Consider the following 21,680-nt stretch of genomic DNA (forward strand, 5'->3'; position numbering starts at 1 on the left):
GAGGCACTGTTACATGTAATTCCCCAAACGACAGGTTTATCAAGCATCCAGAAATTCAGACCACATAGGTAACACAGAGAAAGTATCAAATTCAGAAGCCAAAACCAAGGCTTCAAGACCTTCAAAGTCTTTGAGCCAAACATTTACCTTCCTAGCATGCGGCCTTAAGCAAACTTCTTTCTTACATGCTTATCTCAGCCAAGTGTTGAAATAACTGACTACTATTAGCACTGCTTAGAAACATCAGTATGATGTATCTTGTGTATACATTGATATAATGCAGAACAGTAGTGTTACTGCCTGGAAAAGTCCCTCTGACTTTTCTGCATGGAAATATTGAATCGAAAAGGGATAAAGGTGAGAGTTTTGTGGCACTGCACTGCAGAGGTTGCTGGTGACAGAGATGCATTTGCACGTTAGCAAGCTCTGGGGAAGGTTTCAAGGATGTGGATGTTACATGGATCAACTGTAGCAGTTTCTGGGAGAGTATGGGGGACAAAAAGAGCATGTATAGATAGATCATTGTCACTGTCCCACAAGCAGGGAGAGATTACATGTACCATCAATACCAAATTTTGAAGGCCAAATATTGCCTAACATGATTGTGGCCAGAGACACATTTGGAGACAGGTCTTAGGTCAGCTGAAAGATGCGACAAAAGACAGAGAGGATATTTAGGAATATTTTATCTTGTCAAGGTTTTTTCAGGGCTTTCTGAACTGCAACACTCTTTAAGATCTGACTTCAAACTCTACCTCAGAGAAGATATTGGTGATCAGAGTCATCTGATCACAGGTGAGATTTCCTTTGTATCCACTAGAACATCCAAGAATATGATTTGCAAATTACATACAAGTCCTTGAGTGAGGTCTCCAGTAACAAAAGAGTTGGCTGAAGTCAAACTCAGTGGAAGATATTTATCTACTCCTACACAGCCTGACAAATTGCCTTCTCTGATGCAGATGATTCTCCAGGGAAATGAAAACTGTAGAACTCAGCTAGAGGTCTCAGATTGGGTAAAATATAATCATATACTAGGCAATACCCCTGACCTAATGATTCACTCATAAATAACCATTTTCTTCTCCTTGACTGCACACATCCTCTCATTTTTCAGAAGTCTCACATTAGGTGAAGGGAGACAGAAGGAAATTTGCATGGTAGTAGCAAACAGATTAAAACACAGAAGAAATACCTGTTTATGTTGCAGATGCATGCCAGGAGACCCATCTTTTCTGCTTTTAATGGTCTCCTGGACATTGCAAAGAATCCATTTGGTCAGCTCCAGCTATCTGAAACGCTTAAAAATGCAGCTCACCTCAGCACTAGGAAATTATCTTCCCACCTTCAGCCAGGCCCTCAGAATATTAGAGAAGGGGCTGGCTAAGGATATATAGCTCTGCTATCATTAGGAAATGTTATCATTAATTGAGGAAGGATCAGGCTTTCTAATTTTCTTTGTCTTGCTCAGTATCTTCTACCTTTCCTTACGTTTGCAGCTCTCTGCTGCTGTGCAGTAATATTAAGCCCTAACCATATCTGCCTGAGCAGTTAGTTGAACATTTTCTTTTCTCCGTTTATAGAGCTGTTCATAGATTTATGAAACAAATCACCCTTCTTCTTTCATAGTTAAAACCAATCTCAATAAAGACATCTCTCTGAGATCAGCAAATTATAATCTAATGAAATCTATTGAAAATTTCAGTTGCACTAAACAAGGTCAATGCTCAGAAGAAACGAAATGTCATTCAGAAATGAAGATCAAAGTAATTCCCTTCTATTCCTGCTGCTACCATAGAGACCAAGGGAGGGGGAAGAGGGAGAAGAAGAGATTTAACAGACTTAATTCTTACTGAAATTTATAATTAACTACAAGGGAAAAGGGACAATTACCATATTTCTAAAGAATAAAGGAGAAAAAAGTTGAGCTTTTGACAAGATATAATTACAAGACATTGCATATGCAATGCACATTGGTTTGTTCTGTGTAATTTTCTTGAGACTCCCCCCTAAAAAAATGATTTTTTTTTCTAGAAAAGACAACACGTGTCTCATCAGTTTACATTCATAATGTTTGAAATCCAAAAGCTAGCGGCTTACAGTAATTGTTCCAAAATTTACCATTGGTAAATAAAGATTTTAAATAAATACTCAGTTACACTTCCCATCTGTCAGACATGTACAAGTATATTCTCCAGCTAAGATAAATGGTAATCAATGAAAAGGGTCTTCCTGCTCTTCTAAGTCTGTGCAGTTTAACCAGCAGCCAACCCACAGTCATCAAAGCTGTCCTCAAGCACCACTTAAGAGTGTAGTTTACTAAATGACATGTAAATTGCATGGATTCAGCACTATCACACTTTTAAGGTCTGGCAGGAAAACACCACAGTTTGAAGTGCTCATCAGTACCTAATAATGACTATAGAAAAAAAAAAAAAAAAGATTTTGATTTTAGCTAAATGTGAATCTCTGGGGGGAAAATCATTATGTATCTTTTGTGTCTGATTTGTTAGAGCCTGGAAATTCAGCATAAAAAACTTAGCTACCCAATTTATGGTTTGGAACTGCAATGATTCAAAGCCTGAAGTCTTGCAATGAAAAAACAACAAATGTTGCCCAGATCTATTTAGCACTATTAACAATATGCGGGCACATAGAAATGTGGTATTTTTTTGTTTCATATCCAGCTAAATTTAAATCAGATCCTCATGTAATGCAGCACTCTACAGCTCTGCTGGTTTTGGTAAGGTTATAACAACACCTGAGGCACTGTTTCAAGCTGAGTATTTATACTTTGCTTTATCATTTCCTAATTTGGGGACTGACTCTACAAACAGCCTCTCAGACACACACAACTGATCCCTTAGAAAGTCCTATAGAAAAAGCTGAGCCTCACTAAGTATATACCTTTTTTAAACCCTACATACAGTTTAGATAACATAACGTAACGGGGAGGGAGCAGTGGGAGAGGGAAGAAGGCCTCTTTTCTTCAGAGAAACCTGTTTCAAAAGCACTTTGGCATAAATAAATATTCTATTTGCATTAACTTTATGCCACCATAATCAATAATCCAACTTAACCTCAGTATTGACTCACCTCTGCAAAGTGAGACCAACAGCTGGCACGTAACGTGTGAACCAGCACTCCACCTCCAGCAGATGATCTGATCTGATTTACCATTCTGGCCTTCTGAGAGCATCTTGGGACTGGTTTTGCTGCTCTAAATTAGAGATCATGGAACAGCGAGGTCCCTCCTGCGGTACCACCTCCATGTTGTTCCATCCTTCAGCCAAGTTCTAAAAACACCCCTTAATTCTACTGGTTTGGCACTGGGAGTGGATAGTGTTGGCTAAATTCTGAACAAGAGTTTCCCCCTTACTTAGGGAATCCACAGTGTCCTACTGGTACACAAAATCTATCTTTTTCCAAGCATGGAATGCTATCAACAAGGATTTTAAATGATATGCTGAATGCAGACTGGCAGTTTCAAAATCAAGAAGCCCAGCCACAGCAACTCCTCAGTCAGATTTACAGTGTTGCTGTTGAGCAGGATGAGTTCTCAATTTTGCCTTGTCTTTTATGTTGGGACTACAGGGAAGGGAAAGCTAGTACTAACAAAATGATAAGATACATGTTTTACAGCCTTTCTCTGTTTTACTGCTAGTTTCATGCTGCCAAGCGGAGTGATGAATGTGTGGAGCAGAAGGGACCTACAGAAGACTCATACACTAGGTTTGTGCTACTACATTGATCCCATACTTCAGAGTAGTGGCTTATTCTCCGTGACCATTGCTCGTATTGAGACTTCTGCTCACACATCTGTCAGTTTTGCCTTAAGTGCACACATTGGTCTCCCTGGTTCTAAATATATTGCCAGATGAGCAGAAGAAAATAGAATAGACAGATGTTGCTGGCTCCTGGCAACATTGCCAGTCAGAATTGAATATGTTCATCCTTGGTATGGCTTAGCAACATAACCGCATGACCCTCCTTCCTAGGGCCATCACAAAACATATTTTTTCACCGTCCATCCTTATTTCATTCTTTTAAATGCTTGAATTAAATTCTTAAAAAAGGTGCTTGGAGGACAGCCATGAAGAGGAAAATATTGTAGACTAAAACAATTAAAAAAAAAAAAAAAGATGAAAAAATCTTCTTAATTAATGCAATGTACTGTCTTTCATTAACTGTAAATAAATACATTTTTTTCCACTCACATGAATAATCACTTTTTCATTAAGTTTTCTGGTCCCACAGAAGCCAGCCACACTTGAATAAAATATGGAACCTGTCAATTGCATAATGCAATTTAAACCTCCACGGAGTTACATGGAAGCTGGCAACAAGAATCTCAGAAGAATATTTTTTCAGAATTAAATTAATTTTTGTAGCTAACAAAACCAACAAGGTCAAATTAGGTATTCAGGCTTGGTCCGAAGGCAACCAGTTCCCTGGTGTACAAGCCAGGGGGTACAATTCAGGAGTTAGGCAACAAAAAAGTGGCTTGGGTTTTCTGAATAAATTGGGGCTATTTTATTTGGTATCTAGTCATGAGTCATTAGTGTACACTGGTTTCATCTTTGCAAGCTCTTCTCAACACACAGAAACATTCAGGTACTAAAATCTGGAGTTTTAATCAAATCTAGTTTGCCCGGGAAATTTTAAAATCTCTGACATATGAGGTTTTTATCTACAAAGGTTTTAGTGACAAAGGACTGAATGACAACTTGTGGTATTATTTAATTCTATTTTTTTATGGTGCTGTGATTGCCAGTTGCAAGTATCAAAAACCCTGAACCTGACACCTGATCCATGAGGTTTAAAAAATAAAAATACATTTTGATTTCTCTTCATTTGCTTTCTGATTTTTAAACCTTTAGACTTTCCATCTTTGAGATCTCCTTTGGAAAAATGAGGGCCAGAAAGATATATATTTTTTTTTTTTTTTTGTCACTGAAAGCTGATCATCTTTTCTAAGTCACCTGACAACAAGAGCTGGGGGATTCAGCAAAACAATCTGTATTACAGAGAAGCTTGTCTGGCAACACAGAACTACCTATTCTATTTTTCACCAACTGCAGCTACTGCTGTACTCATAACACTGCAAAGGACTAAAGGATGAGAGAACTGATAGCCAGGGGAAGGGACAGCATGTTGCCTCTGACTGTTGGGCAGCACAGTGGGAATGTTCTTCCTTTCCAAAACCTCCTGGTGACAGGGATGGAGTCTTGACCTGAACTTTTATTTATACTGAATTCCTGCAAATGATAAACTACTGCCACAAAATAATGTGCATTATGCAACAGGAAAAGAAAGAATCTACATTGGGAATATGATAAATTAAAACAAACTAGAAGCCCATAAATTCTCTTTGACTGAGTCAGCATTTCCAAAGTCCTGGGTGCAGAAATGCATGGAAACATGAAATCAAAATGGAGAGAAAGAATCTGTACAAATTAATATCTTATATCTTTCTTAATCATAGCCTACATTTTGGCTGAAAAAAATCATGTCAGGAGGATTTAAGGTTTGGGGAGGTACATCAGAAATTAATCTTATTAGATGGCATCTATAGAGTTCAAAACAGGATCTTTGAATCCCTTGTGTGTGATCTACAAGGGCATGTTCACCCCACCACAACATTTATGTCATTTTCTATAGGCTGGAAATACTGCAAATTCCAGTGTAAATTTAATGACCACGTGTTACAAATGTCAACTTTTTAAACAGTGTTCATCTTTTGCAGTTTAAATAGCATTCATCTTTTACTGCCTTTTTATTATTTATAACGTGAAGAATAAAACTGATGTATTTACTCCCTCTTGACATTAAGATCCACTTTTCCAAGAATGAGAATGGCAAGTATTTGCACAAATCAGACAAATGGGTATTTAAATAAGGAAAATTAACAGATCTGAGGCCAAAAATAGTCAGACTGCTGTTCTGTAGAACTCATATTTATTGAAGTAAATTTTAAAATAAATTTAAAATAGTCTGAAAAACAAACAAAAAAAATCTTCTGTCATTATACTTCTGAAAACTTGTATAAACTGATGCTATACAAATTTTGTAGGCTTAATGGAAATAGGGTTACTCTAATGCACAATAAAGCAAGTAAAAGCAGATTATGGATCAATATAATATAATGTCACTGGTGCAGCTATTTAAATATGGCACCAAAGCAAGATGAGGAAATCAACTGTAATTTCTTTGGCTTCAAGCCTTTGTAATATGAAAGTGTTCTGAAATGAGATATTTGCCATTATTCAGATCATTTATATATGTTAATATGGTGTTCCCACAAGCATCCAAATAGCAGGTGACCTACAAGTGACAATCCTATCTCATTCCAACACCAAAGTTGGCAGCAAAGACTGAATATCTGGAGTTGAATATTTGAGGCTCATACACTTGACTTTCAGAATCATTTTGGCCATTTAGTAGCAAATCCATGAGACTGAAAAGCTGTGAGGAAAAATACTGTGGACAGTTGGAGCTGGGATCCCTGCTCAGAGCAGCAACGGTAGTGAGTTGATGGTGAGCTGACATTTGTTATTGATCAGAAGACCCTCGGAAATTGTTCATTGCAAACATTCAGAATCAATTCATAAAACAAATAAAGACATATCTCCAGTTATTAAAAGAGTAAAAATAAATAATAATAATAATAAAAAAAAAAAGATCTTAACAGGACTCATTGTCCTGTCCCCAGTCCTCCTTGCCAAACTCTCAAGGCCAAGGATGGTTGCAACTACGGGTCCACACCACATCACCAGAGACCCAGAAGTAGGGTTAATTGCAACTTTCTTTTTCCACCTTCTTGCTTATTTTAAATTAAAAACAAACGTCAAGGAGTATAAGTCAGATGCTTAACACAAGTCTGCATCCAGGCTTTTCTCAGTGGTGTTTCACCATTGCTGCTGAGTGCTTTTCACTGGTATCACTGGTACCAAGGGGCACTTACAGGAGCCTCTGCTCTGCTCCAAGACAGATTGGAGATGCTGTCTTAGATCCATCACGGTTTGCAGGAACCAGAAGGACCTGGAAAGGCCCAGAAAGAACAAAAAAGAACAGGAGGTGAATGAGGCCACAGAAGGAGCATATGCTCCTTATGCTCCTTCTGTGGCCTCATTCACCTCCTGTTCTTTCCCCGTCTGGGTTTCTCCATTGTCATGAGGGGAATGACAGCTCGCATCTGTTTCAGCAAGTCCACCGTACTCTGTGGTGTCCACCCACCACCACTCACTGCTGTCAATGGGTTCTTGGGGTATCTCCTCCTGCCCTTTTCCGTGTCACTAACAGGGGCCCCTGTTTTACATGTACATCAGGCAAAAAATATAACAGCAGTGACGGCTGTACTAAACATTGTTTCACCTTATCATTTATGTTACCTTGAGCTGTTCTCACTACCCTTGGCATGTTGAAAGTCTTGTGGCAATTGTGAAATTCATCAAAAATAATCCAAAACAGAGAACAGCCATGCTGAACCCCAATGTCCTTATTTACCCCATTAACTGTTCCTTATAAATACTATCACCATGTGCAAATCTGCTTACAAACATGTGATAATCTGCCTGTCCTGAAGCAAGAGAAAGGAAGTTCACTGATCACCTCCCTCACATTTAATATTAGGTTATTTTGCTAAGTTTGAGGATGTCTCAAAGAACTGTTCAACTTATCCCTATCCCACATCTTTAATTTGGGCAGTGTCCTTAACCACCGTCTCTAACCTGACACAAATTTTGTGGATAAAAATTTATCTACATGCACGTTTGGAAGGAATTATTTAGAAGGACCATTCCCAAATAACCAGGTTAGATCCAACATCAGTATAAGTGTGCTGAACTGGGACCAAGGCATTTTTATTTTGCAGGCCCAGAGATGCAAAGCAAGCTACGTTTTTCCCCCAAAAAGCCACAATAAGCCAAAAGAAACTTGCATCTCTCCAATCAGAAACATCATGACTATCTAAACTACATCTGATTGGCCTCTTTAAAAATGCTAGGACCCATATAATGCCCTCATATTTTTTTTTATTCTTTAGTTTAGAGAATTAGCTGATAAGCAAAGAAAATATCTGCCTGATACCATGTATTCTGAAAGTGCTCCAGTAGCTAGAGATATTAATAGACACAAGCACAGGCTAAGATAAAATATGGAATCGTTTTCTTTTAGCTAGTAAAAATAAGTAAATTACATATCATTTAGGAAGTGATACAGAAGCAAACTGCATAATCTACAGAAAAAGAGAAGAAAATGCTCATTGAAGCAAAGCTTATTTATCACTTTATCTTGCAACCTGACACAGTACATGCTCAATCTATTTAATTACAGGAATAGAAAAATAGCAGAAAAATATGTATACATTACAGCAATGTTTCCAGTCCTACCTTGGTCGTGACAATGCACAGACAATCCATTCTGTAAATCTCCACAGGAGTGTATGTAAATCATAAAAACAAATCAGCAAGGGTGAGGAAAGGCTTTTGAACAGCATGAACAGAACCGGAGGCTTGAATCTGCACAGCCTGCTTTTCCAAGTGGGGCCCTCATAAGAAACTCGAGTCCTCCTCCACAATGCTAAAGGCAGTCATGATGCTCAGAGGGATCAGAAAACCCATTAGAAATCGTCTCAAGCAAAACTTCCAGGTGGCTTATCAGGCTTGATTGCTGCATTGTTCAATCTGCGATCAAAATATTCTGTTGAATGGTATGCAGCCTTCTACATGGGAAGATGAGAACCACAACAAGCACAAAAGAGCAAAAGCATCACATTTCAGCCCTGGCTCTGGTTTCACAATTCTGATCTGCTGTTTCAGTATACCCATAAGATTTCCTTTGCCAAGTCTCTCGCTCTCTCTCAATCTCTCTCTCTCTCTCCTTCCCTGTCTTTTTTTTTCTCCCCCCTCTCGCTCGCTCTCTCCCTCCTCTTTTCTACTAACTCCGAGCAAGCACAACACACACAACTATCGGGCCCATCTATCACAGCGCTGTCACTTCTCTGCCAAAACAACTGCTTTCGGTTGTATGGGTTTTTATTAAGAGCACGATTCCTGCAAATGCATATTGCTTGAAGTGCATGATTGAAACGTTAAGGTGTGTGCGATAGCTCATGCGTCACATCTACAATCACTCTGAATTACTAGGTCACATTCAGATTCAGGAAGTGAATATAAATAACATCTGGATAAGGCGAACTTTCAGAAAGTATAACAGAAAATAAGCAGTCAGGTTAAAAGGTGGGAACTGCACATTTACACATGCACACAGGTCTGGGAAGTGCAACAGTGATATAATTTTAATTTATTATCCATGGAAATTGAAAAAAAAAAAAAAAGAAAATCACAAACAAACAAACAAACAAACAAAACCACCACCATTATATAAATTATTGAAAGCTAGAGAGGGGCACCTTTTTTTTTTTTTCTCACTTATGAAAAATATATCAAAGGTTTAATTTTTTAAAAAAGCACACTGAATAACAGAGCTTAAAATCTCCTGGAGTTCTTTCCCAAACTTTTTCTGCACCTTTGACAGATTCGCAGACTTAATCAATTTATTTTGTGTTCTGTGCGCTTTGCTCAGACTTTTACAGACTGTTTAGCCCCAAGCCCCTACCTTTCTTGCAGTGATGTTGGTGCAGAGCTTGCCTTTCAGGTGTCTTACATGAATCATTCTGAATTAGAAAGCTTGCTGTCAGCTCTCAAAGTCTTCCCTCTCTTACAGATAGAGGAAGAGAGGGGAAGAAAGAGGGAGCGAGAGAGAAAGAGACACAGAAAGGGAGAGATATGTAAAATGAAAGCTCTGGCCAAAGAGAGAGGAAAATCAATGCTCCTATTCACTGGAAAAAAAAAAAAAAAAAAAAAATACAGCCAACTGGACTGTTGACAGCAACAAGAGGAAACGTCTAGACACCCATACGTTACAATTCACCTTTTCAACACACTGGACAGCACAGTCCCCCCGGGTGCTTTGCTGAGGATCTCTCATTCTCACTCAGAGCTAAAATATGTTTTCAATAAAGCAAGCCCTTCCAAGAAAATAAAAGGATATTTAAGAATCACCTCTCTTCCATAAATTACTCAGGTTATAACCCTAATATTCTCATGATTGCTAAAGCAGCAAGAGGTTCAGTAAATGACACACATTATTTTGCCAAAATGAAGTCACTGCTACCAAAGTTACAAAATCCATAGTGAATCAGATATGTGGTCAGAGAGCAACCAACCCTCCCCCAGCTAGTAAAGTCTTGAAGGATGTAATATCTTAAAGAGAAAGTCTCCAGAGCACTTCTGACTTTGCCTAAAACTTTAGCTCACTCTGAGCAACCACACGTGTGCAAAACAAACTTGATTTGTGTTTACAGCCTGCATTTCAGCCTGCATGTTCTCTCTGCTGTGGTTTAGTCCAGTAGCCAAACAGCCAGACAAGCCTATTAAACTATAGATTATGTGAATCAGGGAACTTTTCAAACATCCTTCAGATCAGAACCAATTAACCACCTCCACCCAAGAACAAATTAACCTGTTAAGTTGTTCTAACCAAAGCAACGCTTGTGCTCTGGGCATCACAAGAATAAAAGGGAATTCAGTCAAACATAAAATTGGAAGACATTTTAACACTTAGATGTCAAGCTTTTGTCAAAGTTTGTTCTCTTCTACTCGGTAGATTCAAACTGATCTAATAAGGTGTGAAACATTTCTATACATATAATTACCTAATGACTTGGCTATAAAATTTCATATCATGCTAGAAATTGGCATATGGGAATCTGTTTTGAAATTGGTCTCTGAGGACATGATCTGTAAATGCCTCTACTTGAAGTAACTCCTTTGAGTTGGTCTCAGGGAATTCATGATCCTATTTACCACCTATATGAAAAACAGAGTCTTTGAACACATTGAGGCTATGTAAGCAACCCAACTTGTGTGTGTGTTTGGTAAAAATCAGGCTCTGTAAGTGTACACAGAAGTTTTCACCTGACCTTCTCCATTTTGGGTGTTGAAATCGTGCACTGTCACCTCCTTCCATAAAATGCACCAAGGAGTATTTAACAGCACAGGATTTGCCTGTGCATTGCCCAACCTTACCACAACATTAAGCTGCAGCATCCCTGAAATATTGCCACCTACTGCCACCTGCAGAATCTCCTTTAGCTTCAGACAGAAGAGACCCACACTTCTGGGAACATTGACCACAGCTCTACTCTTCCATGGGCTCATTGTAGTTGCCAGGGCTCTTGGTTGAAGCTTCTAAGTCACATCCATCAATGACTACTCAAAGCCAGGGGTGCACTATATGAAGAGTTGACTGACTCAGTGAATCCAGAAATTCTCCTGAGAATGCAAGCCCTTATTTTCATTAACACCCCATCCCTAACCCAAAAATCAAGTTTAGTGGCTCCATTTTCTTCCTCCAAGTAGATGCTTCTACCATTCATTTTATCTGCCTAAACATAAGATTTTCAAATCCTTGGCACAGCTTTCCCCTTCATTAGTAACAACTCCTTCTGCTCTAATTTCTGCAGGTCATATTGCTGCTTAGTTTTATTTTTTTTCCTCTGCTCTTCCAGCCTTCATGTTATCTGTCCATATGATCACAACTGAAATCCACTATAGAAAGACTTGACCCAAAAAACAAACAAGTTCAGAAGCAGCCATCTGGGGTGAAAAGAGATGGTTTATCGTTGCTTTTGTAGTTGATTTAGATGGCCAAAAATATTCTCTGATGAGCTCTGACTCTCAGGAAACCATAATGTAGGAAGATTAACAACTATTCCCCACTGTGATAGCGGTGGCTCTGCGGACCACCATGTGAGAGCCACTTACCCAGGTGACTGCTTCCTTCTCCTCCAATTTTACCAGGGTGTCTATTTTTAAATCATACAAAACCAAGCAATACAAGGTGAGTGGGTAAAATGTGATGGTCTTTACAATGCAGTAATTTAGACTGGACAATTTAATGCTCCTTTCTGGCATTAAAAACTTTACTGCATCCAGATACTTCCACTTGGATAACCAAAGCATAGGGCTTAATTAGGCAGTTATATTTAGAAGCAGAGCCTGTAACATCCAGCTGAAATGAATATTTTGTAAAAGCAAGCTTCTGTAAAATTTAATAGGAAGGATTCTATGATTTTTATATCTTTCATGACACCTCCTTTTTAAAATAATTCATAAATTATTTTGAAATCCAACTATTGGTGAGCAAATATTGTATAGAGATACTGATTCTTTAAAGGGAAAAAAAATAGGAAAAAAGAAAAAAAAAAAAAAAGCTTCATTATTATCTCCAATTCAAACAATGGAAATGAAGGGGGGAAAAAAATAATAAATACTAGGTCTCCAAGCTTTGGTGGAGACACTGGGAAAGAAGACATCTACCAGACTGTTAGCAAAGTATTAGGAATGTCAGCATTTTGCAGAATTTACCCTGTGACTATTTAGGGCTCTATGCACCTACACTGAGAACACAAAAGCACACACATCCTCTCACAAATGTGGAGAAAGATTTATTTATGCTTAATGTATCTTAAATTGTGTACTACAGAGTACTTGCTAATGGTACCAAATTGGCAGTCTTTTACATGGGGTTATGTTCTCTTTCTTATTTTCAGGTCCTATATTGCACCCAAACAAGTTACGAATACATTAAATACTTTCCTGATTACTTGTCTTCCAAGAGGGCAATCGCTGTAGTTATGAAATTATGTCTCTATGGTCAGAGCTCATTTATACCACTTGAGCCCCGTTCCAGTGAGGTTGCTGTGCATCACAACTGGTTAGTTAATAGGTCACCACTGGGATAAAAGTTATGTGAGTAATTATATGCTAGAAGGGAAAAACCCATGAGGCAGCCTCTTTATTAGGACTGTTTCTGTGGTGCACAGAAAATAAAAAATGAGAAACCTCTAATCTAGCAGATCCTGGATTTGTAGTCAGGAGCTATACTACAAATGAAATGTCAGAATAAATCCTGCTTCAGCCATGAAAAGAAGTTAATACAAATTTCAGAAGGCATGAAGTTTTGTATACCTCAGTTGCTGAGAATTTTAATGCAGTTCCCAGGTTGAACCAGAAGCCCATGAGTGCTGGTGTTAATTTAAAGATCAACAAATTAGCAATTCTGCCCCTCCCGACTGCAGCAGCCTTAACAGCAGCAGCTCTGCAACTGGCCTCAGGCCCATGAGAGTCTCAGGCAGAAGCTTTTGTTATAGCTTTCCCTTCTCCTGTGCATGGCAAATTTCATTGTTATTTAGCACAATCAACGTTGGAGTCCTGACCATTTCCCGAGCTTTCTCAACAGAAAGAAATAGATAATTTTCTTTTATGTGGGGTATCACAGTCCTCACTGCTCTGAGCCCTGTAGATGGTAAAATGGGCATGGGGAGAAGGGGAGGCCAAACAGCCAGTTCCCCCACTCCATCCCAAGCATTCTGCAGCCGCATGGCCACAGTGGCCCCAGGCTCAACAGATTTAGAGGATGTTTGTTTTCTGCTCTACAGCTGTGGAGGGGATCCCCTCTGCTCCTGCCCCAAGCCTCCAAGGGAGATCAGTGGGGCCATGAGGTGGTTGCCTCCCTTCCTCTCTGGGAGCTGATACAGTGCTAGGCTTCCAGGAGAAGTCAGGGTGGAGATTCTCATTCCAACCTCTTGCTCAAACCGGAGTCAGCAGTGAAGTCAGAGAACATTATGCAGGTTGTTATCCAGCCTGGTCTTCAAAATCCCTCAAGGTGGTGCCCATACAACCTCTAATAGTCTCACACCAACAAGCTCACTATCCAACAGGCCTATGAAAAGAGGGTGAGGCAAGCTGGGAACAGAATATGACTTGCAGTGTTGTAGGAAATGCACATTCACAATCCCAGGGTGTGGAGCAGAGGATGGGGAAGGGTTCTTGAGCCATTTTACAGCTCTGAAAAGCCTGGGATAAACTAGCCTTTTGAAAGCTCTGCAGCCTTTCCCAATTTAAAATTTCTGCCTAGGGTTTTATGCATTTATTATTTTCCATACAAAGCCATAAATGTTTTCTCTCGCTTCCCACAAATCCTTTATTCAGAATGAAACAGAAGTGGCTCAGTTACGATCACTGCCCTGGCTTTATGTGGGCTGGGGTGCTCTGCAACAGAAAGACAGTACTCAAGGGCAACACGTCCTGAAGTGGCTCTCAGCTCTCAAGATCCATGGTGAATGAAAAGTTCATTTTAATTCTTGAGCATTCTGCCTGGGGAGGTAAATCTAACACCCAATTGATCATCAGCAACTGAAAAGCACTGGTGCATATGTTTAAACATGTAGCCAGTCCTAAATAGCTATGTGTCACTGTCATAGCCGTGTGCTACTGACACTCGAGCACAGTCACTTGAAAAAGAAATCAGACAAAATGATTCTTCCAAATGAACTGACACAAAATGGTAAATTCCAAGGCATGAAAATAAAACATCTTGTATCTGCTGTCCCGTGGTACTGGGAACTGAAGAAAATACCACCCACAGCTCTGAATTTCTTATTGTTTGGCAGTGGGCTTGCCAGTTTTTGGAGTTTATTCTCAGGTACACATTGTGCTGAAGGGATACAAAAAGCATGAAAATATAGTTTGTAGAATTGCTGATGGAGAAACATTGAGTCCAGGAGTCCACAGCACTGTGACTACAAGCAGGAAAAACAGTACATTGTTCAGATGGGCATTCATATTGGAAATGATAGGAAATTGGGCTGCGATCAGGACATCTCGTGTTTTCTACAACATTTTCATGTAAGCAGTGTATTTAGTGCACATATCAAGCCCCTGATAATTCCTTGCTGTGTGGAAATAATTTCCTCCATAAATATATGGGTAAAATTCAGTGAGTGTACAAGTTCATGCAATACAGATTAAATCTTTGGATTTGACAGATATTAATCATATTTTGCAATGGGGCTATCCACTTGAGCTTTATGCAGTAAGGAGAGTGCATCAGCCCTGTACCTGAACTGATTCATGCTCTCCTATTCCTTACAAAGGTGATTGAAGACATTCAAAACTGCACAGAAAGAATCAGGTTCTTAAAGGGGGTTCGACCAAAAGATCCAGTTCTGCTGATCTCACAAAGAATCACACTTCAACTCCAAGTAAGTACCAGAGGATACAGTACAAAAGTTTTCTGATCATTTGGGAATACAGCAACAGAAGAAACTCAGAAAGTTATGCTAGACTATTAGTTCTTCAGAACTCAAAAAATTAACGAACAGAGAAATTGATCCAGGAATGTAAGCAAAACCCATGGAAAAGTATTAGACAAGGTAATAATCTGCAATTTTCCACTGTTATAAACAACTTTCATTGAAGTCTATAAGGTATCACATATGCACGCCAACTTGGTTAATGTCTGTTTTCTTTTCGTCATGTTTCCAGCTTACTAACTTTAAAAGAAAACTTAATAATTTTCTTTCACTTCCAAGAGAAAAAATACAGAATGACTTCAAGGCTGAAACTCTACATAATAATACCTAAGCTCAGGAGAATTGTTCCAGCCAAGTTGTGAACCTATGAAAATAATGGAGATACTATAATGAAACACTTACAACTGCAGCACTGCAAACAGCAAGGCTGTTACAAAGAGAACTATAACTTACCTCCTTACCACAGCCATGAAGTCATATTGCTTCATGCATTATTCAGTGTAGTTTTATGGTCCGTATCATTAGACTGCCCATACAAAAAATCACCACTTTGCTGACATATTCTTCCATACTGACTCGAAGCCACAAAGAAACTACAAAATTCAATGGGTGACTGAAGAAAAACCACCTTGGATAAAATTTACTAACCATGCGAAAGCTCAGAATTCAGAAATACACTGAAACGAAAGCACCTTGAGATCAGCAAACCTATAGAACCTTCACTGATATTAACAACATTTCCACATATGGAATAAAAACCCAATCCTGCCTGGGATGGCATGAAATACACAGGGCCAATAACATACAAGAAAAAATTGCAGCAATAAGCCTCATTTGAATGTGCTAACATACCTGCAGTCAATAATGAGAAAAAAAAAAAAAAAAAAAAAAAAGACTGAAAGACCTCAAATTCACTGTATCCTACACATTTCACCTCCAGCAAAACTCAGCTAAATAAATATTTCACACTCCATCATGAAATAGTGGACCCTACCTTTATCTTCGTCTCTACTGCATAATTTTCAAAAGTTTGTTTCTCCTTATTGTGTTCCCCACATTGCCCAGATCCTTCTGATCCATTGGAATCTGCAGCCTAAAGGGGAAAAATAAATAAATAAATAAATAAATAAAGTAGCTGAGATTGCATTAAAATTCTGTTATACCTTAATGTGACGATTAGCATGCACATACAAAAACGTAGCCCGAATTCACATAAACCTCAAGTGGTTGATACAAAAGATTTTCACCTTGATGTTTTGTCATGCAAAATGTCTGGGGTTTAATCTCATAGTCACACTCGTGGAAGTCTGTGAAGGTCTTAATAGGATAAACCTAAAAGTGATGCTTATCATTATCTCTAGTTGACTTCAGAAGGCATTCAGGGTGCTCAGCAGCTCTCAGCATCACAACATCAAGATAAGGAAGGAAATCCGTGCCCTGTCACAAAGGCCCACAGATAGTAATGGGGTCTCATCTGGAGTATCTGTAGGAACAGATTTATTTACAATACCAACCGCATTACCTGCTTTTTCTTCTCATTTCTAATTCACAACATTCTCCTTAGTGATGTATTTTTGAAAGGGTTTCACGCTTGTGTAGTAGCCATATTTGCAAATACTTAAAATTAAACTGTTGTGTTTTTTTTTTGACCTTTTCTTCATTTACACAGATTACAATCTTACATCACGTACAGAAAACCATCAAGAAAACACATTAATTTTCCCCCCCCAAAAAAGTATCTTTAATAGAAGTAAAAGTCTGTATTTGTTTTTTTCAATTTTCCTGCTGAAAATCCAATATGTTATTGTAGATTTTGCATTAAGACAATAAATATTACAAATGACTTCTCTGTTTACAATGTTCTGCCCTGCAAAAATGTGCTTGAAGAGGTAGGCATTGAATGAAACATGATGACTGCCACTGTCTCAAATCTCAGAAAATTTCTGGGCACTTTGCAAGAGCACGAACAGGAAAGCTGTGTGAATTCAAGCAGCGTACAGTCTCCTGAATCTATCAGCGCTGAGCATCACAGACACTGTGAGTGATTTAGGTCCATCCTTTTTTTCAGCCTGTTCACCAGGAGTGCAGTCAATTTTAACACAACAGGCAAGAAATTGTTAGCATTTTAAATAGATCAACCATTGCCAGCACAACTTCGAAAACAACAAGCCCGTGCCACAGAAACAGCCAAATCACATCCACATGTGCAAATGTTTTCTCCTCTGATACTAGATTGTTTACTTAGGGCTCCGTCCAGCAAAAGACTGAATGCTGGCCCCAACCCAGCAAACTACTTAGACACGTGCTTTTAACTTCAGTGCAACCAATGGCCTTGGTTTTGTGCTGCAGCCGAGCATGTGTTTAAATGCTGTATTGGATCAGGCCCAGCAGCTACATGGGGTTGAGCACACGGGACTCCATGCATGTCCTCTCTCAGTTTTTAGCTTCTCTAACATGCCTGCAGTAATGGAGAAGCACGCATTCCTTTGCCTTGTTTCTTATCACAGAAGGGTGTTGCATATCTTCCATCTGGAAGGGAGAGCAAGGCAACATGGCCAAAGTTATGCAAGAAAGCAAGGACCTGAACCCAGAAGCTCTGAACGTTGCAGGGTTTTTTTGTTGTTTTTTTTTTTGTTGTTGTTGTTGTTGTTGTTTTTTCCCCAAGAAAAGGAAAATTGGTGTTACAAAGAAGTAAGAAGCATGCATAAAAAAAATTAATTTCATCTTTGTCTTCTTTGAACACCTGATGTGTTTTATACTGTTATTATTTACAGGCAGCAATATAAACTTTGCAAATCAATGTGTTACCTATTTCCGCTAATCATCAAGACCAGGCTCTGCCTGATCCTTAAAGAAACTAAGATTCTGCAAGTTCTCAATGGGGCTTGACAATTTCCAGCAGAAACTACAGACTGTAGAGTAATAGTTATCAAATGAGTGCAGCTGCAAACTTGGATAAGGAACAAGTTTAGTTTGCTTATGTTTTACCTTTTTTTTTTTCTTCTCCCTCAAAGTTGTCATCATTAGCTGAATCCAGTATTTTGAAAGAACAAAAAACAATGTCAAAAAATACTGTGAAATGTTTTCCTTAGGGAAACAGGTCATGGATTAATTGTGAAGAACAGTAAATGAAGGACATTAGGAGGCTGCAACAGCTCAAGTAAAAGTAATAATAATAAATTTGGAACATGTCTCTGTTCCAGTGCTTTCAGGTTCAATACACATTAGCAGAATAATATCTGATTCCCAAACCTGAACGAAGTATACACGAGCAATCCATCTGAAAACCAAAAGTCATTTAGCTTTGTGTTTTGAAATAAACAAGACTGTATAACACCAGAGGCAAAAAGGATGATTGTTATGTCCTGTGATAGGTTTATTAAAAACTAAGTGCTCTTGGATTTGAGTCTCTTCTTATTCTTGACATACACGTGGTCCTCCCTTCAGAAGCTATCCGACAAGCCTACACTCTCTAAACTTACATGAATACAGTATACACAAAAGTTGCTTGCTCATACAAAATAAGTATTTTAGCAACACCTCATTATTCCTGATCTGTGGAGGTCACTATGAAAAGCAGAACTGGCTGCCCCAGGGTGACACAGTATGAATGCAAGGCAGTGAATGCACCACACTTGTACCCCCTGGTAGGAGGTTCTGAAAATAATAACTTCAAGCTTGAATTAAAACTATTAGCAAAAGTCTACACTGTTTATCAGCACCTTGTATCTAGAAGGCTGGTATTTGGAAAATATCACAAAAGAAAATATTATTTCCTCCAAGTCTGTCAGAACAAGACTGACAGACCTGGAAAAAAAGAACAGAGAAGAAATTTTACAAGTAAATGTTGCAAAAACAGCTTAGAACTTCATTTGGTAACTTAGCTCACATGGCTGGTAACTATAAGACTTGCAGATCACACCAAAAGCAATTTCCAATTCTGTTTATAATTAATGCTAATCTATTTAGATTATAATTAACATGGACTATTTAGACTGTAATCTCTTCAGGGCAATGTCTCTCTCATTGTGCAAACTTACAGCATTATTTAAATGTTTATTAATAAAATAGTAATCACATTAGCTACCTTGTTAATTTTATCTAATTTTAACAGTGCTCAGCTAAGCTTTTCTGTGCTTATAACACATCTTTCCTGTAGCTAATCAGAACATGCACAATTGTCACAGTCAACCATCAACAAAATTCTTGCTAATTTTTTTTTTTTTTTTTTTTTTTTTGCCAAAGTACACAGTTATGAATTATGAAAGACTTGTCTCTGGTTCCACTTTCAGCAGGCAGCCTGTTCCAGTTCATGTCTGAGCCAGCAACCAGCCAGAAGGAGCATCTGCCCTCGCAGGCAATTATGGCATGTGAGGTTTCCAAGAATTCCTACAGGAGATCTTCCTATAGCAGCCAAGCTCTGCAATAGTGGATGAATTCTCCAGCCCATTATATGGCTCCAGAACTTATACTTCATGTACCGATATGAGGTACTTTTAACCACCCATGGTAGTTATCACATGTTTTTGTCTAGGAAAGAGGCCCAATTTTGGAAACTGATTAATAAAATATATATACATATATATATGCAAACAATATTTTCTTGTTCCATGCTCTTGGACATTGCTGCCACGACTTTGACTTTATTTGCACACATACCTGTGTGGGATATTTCCTGAGGCACATATACCATTTGTGGCTGGAAAAGGCTGATTCAGCTTTGCAAGTGACCAGGGGCACTGATGGGAATGTGGCAATGTTCAGCCCAGGAGCTGAAATAAATCTGCAGCTGCCTTAGGATTCAGGGAGCTAATGCAGCCTCTCCTATAGATGGAAGCTTAGGGAATGCTCTCCTGTGTGTGTTTAGAGAGAGAAATTCAAATCAGAAGCTGATCTGAGACCTATTTTGGCAGTTTGTATCGAGAATTGGTAGCTCTTCTCCAGGACTCACAGATAAATTCCCAGCTTGCCCTGAATGATTTACAGTAAGAGGGGGGCAGGTATTTAAAAAAAAAAAAAAAGGAACTGTTAACTTGTGGATGCCAATATCTGTCAGAAAATCTATCATCTTGGTAATCAAATGCTCCCAGGAATATAGAATGCTGAGAGATACTGCATTTATTTAATTAACTTTTATGAAAGTAAGCAGTTTGAAACAAATCATTAGAACATTTCAGAAGCTACACAGGGAAAGCAAAATACACCGTAACATATGCTGGAGTTATCCATTTTACAAGACACCGATGTAAATGAATTCATTTAACAAATACACTGGAGTAGGAAGCAACCTGAGCTGAACTGAGCTGCACAGCAGGACGCTGACACCAGCAAAGACCTGAGCCCACCTCGACGCCAGGTTGCAGCCAACTCCAATTGTGCTGTACTCAAGCTGTGTACGAACTAAAGCTGGATGCAGGTCAAGTTCATCCTTTGCAATGTGCCAGGAACAGTAGGAACGCCTTCTGTGTCTGTGATCTGACCACTGAGGACTGCACCTTTTTGCTGTATCTAGGCAGGGCTGACCGCTCTCCTAAATGTTCTCTGAGCATCTCACTTTTGGTTCTTGCTGCTGGCAGTCTTGGACCATCAAAAAAATTTTGTAGTGCTTCAACAGTTTGTGGGAAACAAAGCACCATTGTGGGTTCAGAGAGCTTTTCCTGCAATGACATGGGAAGGAAAAGTCCTAGAGACCATGAGATATGCTTTCCTTTTTCAGTACCTGCTAGTCCTATTTCTATTCCTCTTATAGTCCTTATTATAGGAAGAAGTGTCGTTCAGCAATTTTTTTGGCAGGAATTAACTTTTACCCATATCACAGATGACTGAAAACTCAGACAATCCCAGAGCAGGCTATGCTAGAAACTAAAATCAGGAATGTAATCCTGCTGAAGCCAGGCAGAATTTCACTTGCTTCAGCTAGGCCTAAATTTCAGTCCAAAAATAATATAGCAGAGCTCTCGTCTTGCCCACAAAATCCTTTAGAAAAAATGGTGCCTAATTGAGTGTTTCTGAAGGCCTTTGCAAAAGCATGCTTCTGTATCCACAGCTGATTCCCTCATCACAAAGGGGCTTGTTTCTATTTCTACAGCAGGGATTCTGGTTTGCTGTTTGGAGGTGTCCAGGTTTGTCCACATCACATCACAACAGCTCAGTCCTTACAGCCATGCCAGGTCAGGGTGATGTTGCACGTTGCTACTGGGTCTCATGGGCCAAACCCTGCAAGAATTTCACTGCAGTCCCTTGGGTCCCAGTCCTCCCAATATGACCAGTAAATGTGAAGGTGAAGTGGTGGAGTCACCATCCCTGGGGATGTTCAAGGAAAGGTTGGACATGGTGCTTAGGGACATGGTTTAGTGGGTGGCATTGGTAGTGGAGGGATGGTTGGACCAGATGAACTTGGAGGGCTTTTCCAACCTTTATAATTCTGTGATTCTATGATTCTATGAATGGAAAAAAGGAAAACAGGCATTTGGACATGAATGCTACCATACAAATCACACCACAAGCACTTGAATTTTTT

At 39.0% G+C, this 21,680-nt stretch overlaps 1 protein-coding gene across 20 annotated transcripts in view; it reads right to left on the reverse strand.

The window, feature by feature from the left end:
* The window catches only part of DLG2 (discs large MAGUK scaffold protein 2), a 1,027,768-nt gene that overhangs the window by 867,079 nt on the left and 139,009 nt on the right, over positions 1–21,680 (reverse strand). For 14 of the 20 annotated variants that reach the window (XR_011090260.1, XR_011090255.1, XM_068660895.1 and 11 more), the window contains one exon: positions 16,155–16,253. Coding sequence is in view for 18 of the 20 variants with exons in the window: in XM_068660895.1 (XP_068516996.1) it covers positions 16,155–16,253 (99 nt within the window). In the remaining 2 variants the exon portion in view is untranslated. Of the gene's footprint in view, positions 1–8,390; positions 8,928–9,618; positions 9,746–16,154; positions 16,254–21,680 lie in introns of those variants that run through there. The other 6 variants (XM_068662393.1, XM_068662472.1, XM_068661987.1 and 3 more) reach the window with 5 other exon arrangements.

Source organism: Anas acuta, chromosome 1 (assembly GCF_963932015.1).
Source record: "Anas acuta chromosome 1, bAnaAcu1.1, whole genome shotgun sequence".
NCBI classification, from domain to species: domain Eukaryota; kingdom Metazoa; phylum Chordata; class Aves; order Anseriformes; family Anatidae; genus Anas; species Anas acuta.